Here is a 6,786-nt window from a genome sequence, read left to right on the forward strand (position 1 = left end):
TGGACAGAAAAAACTACAAACAAAATAGAAAAGAGGAACTTAGCTATGCAGAGCAGCAGGCCACAGGAACGATCCAGGAGGAAACAGGTCCAATACTAGAACATTGACTGGAGGCCAGGATCAAAGCACTAGGTGGAGTTAAATAGAGCAGCACCTAACGACTTCACCACATCACCTGAGGAAGGAAACTCAGAAGCCGCAGTACCACTTTCCTCCACCAACGGAAGCTCACAGAGAGAATCAGCCAAAGTACCACTTATGACCACAGGAGGGAGCTCTGCCACAGAATTCACAACAAGTAGCCTAAAAAGAGATGATTTCTTCACAAAACACTTTCCACATTCTGAACATGAAAAAGGCTTCTCCCTTGTGTGGTATATCTGATGTCTATTAAGTTGCGATTTCTGGTTAAAACATTTCCCACATTCTGAACGTGAAAAAGGTTTCTCTCCTGTGTGAGTTTTTTTGTGTACAACAAGATTCCATTTATGGTTAAAACATTTCCCACATTCTAAGCATGAAAAGGCTTCTCCCCTGTGTGAGTTCTCTGGTGCTTAACAAAATCTGGTTTCTGGTTAAAACATTTTCTCATTCTGAACATGAAAAAGGCTTCTCCCCTGCGTGAGTTCTTTGGTGGCTAACAAGATTTCTTTTCTGTTTAAAATATTTCCCACATTCTGAACATAAAAAAGGCTTCTCCCCTGTGTGAGTACTCTGATGTTGAACCAAATATGATTTCTGGCTAAAATGTTTCCCACATTCTGAGCATGAAAATGGCTTCTCCCCTGTGTGGGTTCTCTGATGGCTATCAAGATTCCCTTTCCGGTTAAAACATATCCCACATTCTGAGCATGAAAACGGCTTCTCCCCTGTGTGAGTTCTTTGGTGTTTAGCAAGATTTCCTTTCAGTTTAAAATATTTCCCACATTCTTGACATAAAAAAGGCTTTTCCCCTGTGTGAATTCTCTGATGATTAACCAACACTGATTTATGGATAAAACATTTCCCACATTCTGAGCATGAAAAAGGCTTCTCCCCTGTGTGGGTTCTCTGATGGCTTTCAAGATTCCCTTTCCGGTTAAAACATATCCCACATTCTGAGCATGAAAACGGCTTCTCCCCTGTGTGAGTTCTTTGGTGTTTAACAAGATTTCCTTTTAGTTTAAAATATTTCCCACATTCTTGACATAAAAAAGGCTTTTCCCCTGTGTGACTTCTCTGATGATTAACCAAAACTGATTTATGGATAAAATATTTCCCACATTCTGAGCATGAAAAAGGCTTCTCACCTGTGTAAGTTCTCTGGTGACGAACTAGATTTGATTTCTGGTTAAAACATTTCCCACACTTGGAACAAAAAAATCTATTCTCTGTTTTGTGAATTTTTTGATGTTTAAGAACATACTTTTCTAGATGAATGTTATTGCCATATTTTAAACATGAAAATACCATATTTGCTTTAAGAGCATTTTGTTTTTTAATGCTTATTTTGTGGCTTTGATTTTCCTTAGTAGTTGGTAATGAATCAGAAGACATATCTTTGCTGTGAAGGGATGATGGTATATCTGGAGTAATGGCACTCACTTCAGTTGTTTCCCGTGGGATCTCAAAATCATCTGTTTTAAAAACTGAAGATGTCAGCTGTCTCTCCGATTTCCTGGTACAGTTGTCTGCCAAAAATAAAACCAATTATTTTTGATAAAATATAATTGATTTTTCTTATTTTTTAACATTTATACTTAAACTGTGTAGAAAAAAAATAGTACACAAAAAATTGTTTAATTTATGTTGATGTTTTGTCTATCCTTAAAACTCCCATGTACTGTTACTGCCCCACATTTGCTGCACTATAATAGAAAACTGCATAGCATGAACCAGTGGAGTGTGTTGTTCAACTGTTTGTCCATTCTGCCTCTCAAATATGGAATAAAAAGTCACCAAATAATGTTATGAAGGTGCAAATACCAATAAAAACTTCTATCCATCTCACAAAAACAAGTCCCCTCTTAAGGGTATAGGAATGCACTAACCAGACAAATAAAGGGAAGACGGACAGGGATAAATGAAAATAACAATCATATAAAATACACTCACAAAACAACAAAAGGGAACACAGGAAAGTTAGGAAGGAGAAACCAAATAGCAGACGATGGGGATGTGCATGCAAACAAAACTCCAAACAACAATCTCCTGACCAAAGCTCCAAATGCCATCTTCAACCACAGACAATACCTTCAGCTACACACCAGGCAGTAAGAACTAACACCCCTAAGTGCCAGAGGTGAGCATACATAGCAGAGGGAAGTGGGAAAAACTGAACAGCTGATACAATCCAGATAGGAAAGCTTCAGGAGCTTCAACTGAACAGATTAAGCAATGAAACTGCTAGCAAGGAAAAAACTGCATGGTTTAATAAGATGGTGAAGTAATTTTAACCAGTACAGGAGTTTTTGAAACCAGATGCCGCGATTGTCTGGCCCCTCTTTGTCACGATATCCACGTGACACAGAGGTTTCCACATTATTAGTGTCTCAAAGGCTATTGAAAAGCAACATGACTTTCATAAGCCAATCCAGCAATATCCCCTCTCCCAAAGTCAAATCTACCCCTCGCTTCTGAGCCTTGCAGTGGGCCCAAACCACATTTAGTATCCATGTATTTGGCATTACTATAGTAAGAAGAACCCACTTAAATTACAGTGTGGGTGTCTCCTGGAGCACAATCTGGGCACAGTGTGTTGGGTAATAAAATGTTATATTTGAAATTTTTACTCCAACATCCATTGCGTGCTTATTTCCAGAATATGCCTGTGGAGTCAAAATAGTCCTATAGATTAATTCACTGAGGGTTATAATTTTCAAAATGATGTCACTTTATGGATAAGTCTACTGTTCTGGTTTTTTTTTGCCATTGTGTAATATTAAGGCTTGTTCAAATGGTGTGTCCCATAATCTCTGGGATCTTCCCCAGCAACGTCTGCGTCTGTCAACAGGCTAGGCCTTATTGATTCTGCAGGCAATGCTAGTGATTGAGGAAACGTTGGAACCAGAAGCTCTGGGCATCACTGGCTCTGTCCATCCACTAAGATTAGGGTGTCTGTAATACCATCCAGTCTGGCAGTTTGGGTGTGTGTGCTGTCCAGCTGAAGTAATGTGCTCCCTACTTTAGCCAATTAGAAAGCACCACATTCTACAAAAGCTCAAAGAATATTGCCAGAAGCTGCCATATACAGCCTTTTTCTCCTCTGGTTCAGTCCTCTGTGCTCATCTCCCGACTTGTGTATTTGTTTCCTGTTGTGATCCCGGCCCGTTACTGAATTACTCTTGTATATATTGATTTTGTATTTTCCCTGTTAGTTGTCACCCGGCTATCTGATTATTCTTATTCCCATCTCACTCCACAGAATAGCTGGTAACACCATGGCCTAAGCCTAGGGGTGTCTGTGTTAGTCCAAATCTATATGGAGTCGTTAAAGGATTATGGACAAAACTGTGGCTATAGACAATCATATCTACTGAAATGACCAAACAACAATTTTCTTCAGAAAAAAAGAGTCACTAGTGGTGCAGAGTATGTGGCTCACTGGCAACTAAGTTATCACAGGGGGCCAATATTTTCAGATGAGTTTCAAGGACAAATATTAGACATTCAAAGAGAACTTTTTATAATAGTTCTCAACTGAGGTGTCTTAAATTTAGATCTTGGGGATTTGCAAGAGGCCATGGAGACCTTTTTTTATTAATATCAGGGAGTTACAGACTCACATAAGTGAGGCAGGCCAATCCCACCACAATCAAACTATCATACAGAATGAACCTGTAAAAAAGATATAGAATAAAAAAAAGTTACATCCCCAACAACAATGTATCTATGAGAGGAGAACTACAACACTAAACTGGAGTTGCACTCATTTATGGTGGACCATTGGCGCTACTATGAGTCCTGACCACAAGAGTATAGAAACTATTAGTGCTCCTCATTTAAGGAGAGATTGTGCAGTAATCTGAATTCCTTATGATCGAAAATATAATGGAATTTATGACGTGGAGTGAATCCATGAAACCAGGGCTCGAGCTTAGAGATATATCTTGGCACAGGTGTAATGCTTTATGTGTAGTTTATCACAATCCTTTTTGAAGTTAGTCAGTTTTAAAAGAAATTGAAAAGTCAGAATAAAGGGAAATTCTTTTGTTATTGTACAGAAATTCACACTAGGCTGTGTTCACACGTTGCGGTTTTTTCGCGTTTTTTTTCCCGATAAAAACGCTATAAAACCGAAAAAAAAACGCATACAATAAGCATCCCATCATTTAGAATGAATTCCGCATGTTTTGTGCACATGATGCGTTTTTTTCCGCGAAAAAAACGCATCGCGGCAAAAAACGCAGCATGTTCTATAATTTTCCGTTTTTTTTGCGGATTTCCCACTCCAAAATGCATTGGGAAGTGTCCGGAAAAAACCGCGGCAAAAACGCGTCAAAACCGCGGCAAAAACGCATGCGGTTTTCTTGCGGATTTCTTGCAGAAAATGTCCGGAATTCTCAGGAATTTTCTGCAAGAAATCCTGAACGTGTGCACATAGCCTTAATGTTGTTGATCATAAAAGTGATGTTTGGCTAGGCCTGGTCTTGTAGGGACCATATGATCACATTCAGCAGCACAGAAGGGAGAGAAGGGAGATTCATCCAATAAGATATCAGGGATCTAGGAAGCCAACAGCATCATTACCCTCCGCTTTCTCTTACAGGACCGTCATGACATTTTTCTTCAAGTGATTTTCTAACTTGTCAGCACATTCTACGTACGCTGTCATTTGGCGTTGTGCAGTTTACAGATCTGGGCAGGTAACAATCAGCATCTCCTAATCCCAGGAGGTAGCTGGATCCTCCAGGTTGTCAGCTCTATAGCAAAGGGCTTTCAGTGACCAAAGTAATGTGAACAGTTTTGGGTGGAGGAAAATGTTATGGTGTAGAGACAAAATGGTGATCACACGATTGTGATATGGATTACACCATCAATAAAGCAGCCACAGTCAGTGACTGAGAAGAATCTGTGACTTCTCTGCATTCAGTGGTTACTACTCACCTGGGTAGTCATATGTAGAAGTCTCCTCTTTACACCGTTCATCACCCCTCACATATGTCTCTGTAGTATTAACTTGGGTCATATTTTCACTCTGAAACAAATATTGTAAAAGTCACAGAGAGATGGAGAAGTCACATCTATGATCAGCTCTAATCCTGCCATCTCCACCGTTCTCATTACACAAAACATATAATATTGGTGGATAAAACAAGACTGAATGCAAGACCTTCACAGCCGTCATCTACACATTGTAAAGATCTCATGACACCTCTATCCATCTACCTGATGATCCTGAGGAACATTGGGATCTTCTTGTTTACAGTCCTGTAGAAGAAGAGGACGGGGACATCTCTCTGGTGTTGTCATCTTACTGAATAGATCTGGAGGAAACACATACAGGGACTGAATTCATTCTTTGCATACAGATAATTATATGTTGTGTGTATTTATTCCTATCTATTACCTGGTAATGTGAGGGGCTGGGGAACCTCCATCTTGATGTCCTTGTATACATCTTTGTGTCCTTCTAAATACTCCCACTCCTCCATGGAGAAATAGACAGCGACATCCTGACACCTTATAGGAACCTGATACATACAATGATACCGTCATCCCCCTGATCCCTTCATAGCGTTACTGTATAATGTCCCAGCATTCCCAGCAGTGTCACCTCTCCAGTCAGCAGCTCAATCATCTTGTAGGTGAGTTCTAGGATCTTCTGGTCATTGATGTTCTCATGTATCAGGGGGTGAGGTGGAGGCCCCATGATTGGGCTCAGGGATCTTCCCCATCCCTCAGACACAGGGTCCTGACAGCGCTCACTAGAGGTCTTCTTCACTACTGTGTAATCCTGGTTATGGAGAGACATTAATAAATCTCACTACAGACATTTCCAGAGTCCTCACCTCTCCAGTTCTGTCCATCTGTTATTCCCATAGATAAGAATGATGTAATGTGACGTCATCAGAATCTCTCACCTCTCCAGTAAGACGGAAGAGGATCTCTAGGGTGAGGTGTAATATCCTCTCCGCCATCTTGTCTCTGTCAATATCCATCTGTAATGGGTAAATCAAGAAAATTTTCTTCTATAGATCTTCACTGAGAGACCTGAATGAGAAGGTGAGCCGATGTAACATCATAAAAATCCTGTGTAATAATACAATTACTGGAGATAATAAGGAAACATATCAGGAGATAGAAAGTGTAGATGTTCTATTTTCTAGTCTTGTATGGACTGGAGCATAATTGGAATTGCTAAGACATCTCCTACATTTGTCCAATCACTGGCTATGTTACTCACTGCTTTGTCACCTGATTGCTATAGGAAACACAAGATCATTGGGACTGACCAGAAAATACAGAGACCAGCGGGGACCCAAGCAGCAGTCGTATTTTTATTATTTTACAGTATTTAGTTTTCATCTTTGCATCTACTAATAAAACCTATATATTTAGGCCACAAACAAGCAGTTTCTTCCTCGGAGTCGGCAGCTGAATACGTTTCTCATAGACTCATCTTCCATAACGCTAATTCTCATCTCATTTACAGACACTGGAATCGTCATTAGCAATACTGCAGGAGATATTCATTACACGTGACAGGAGAAATAACTACTTCATGATGAGGACGACATCTTCATCTACTACAGCTCTAGAAACATATTTGTCCAGAGTCCGTCACTGACTCCATCACCACCGGCC

The 6,786-nt window shown here is 40.0% G+C and overlaps 1 protein-coding gene across 1 annotated transcript; it reads right to left on the bottom strand.

Moving 5' to 3' along the window:
• Positions 1-365: 365 nt before the first annotated feature.
• On the bottom strand, positions 366-6,190 carry LOC138667396 (gastrula zinc finger protein XlCGF57.1-like). The gene is made up of 6 exons (XM_069755620.1): positions 6,063-6,190; positions 5,756-5,935; positions 5,549-5,672; positions 5,368-5,465; positions 5,086-5,176; positions 366-1,670 (listed from the first exon to the last, which is right to left on the bottom strand). Exons 1-6 carry the CDS (start codon positions 6,138-6,140, stop codon positions 589-591), a joined length of 1,653 nt encoding a protein of 550 aa, XP_069611721.1. The 5' UTR covers positions 6,141-6,190; the 3' UTR covers positions 366-588.
• Between the last annotated feature and the right edge of the window lie 596 nt (positions 6,191-6,786).

This window comes from Ranitomeya imitator, chromosome 2, assembly GCF_032444005.1.
Source record: "Ranitomeya imitator isolate aRanImi1 chromosome 2, aRanImi1.pri, whole genome shotgun sequence".
In the NCBI taxonomy this organism is placed as follows: domain Eukaryota; kingdom Metazoa; phylum Chordata; class Amphibia; order Anura; family Dendrobatidae; genus Ranitomeya; species Ranitomeya imitator.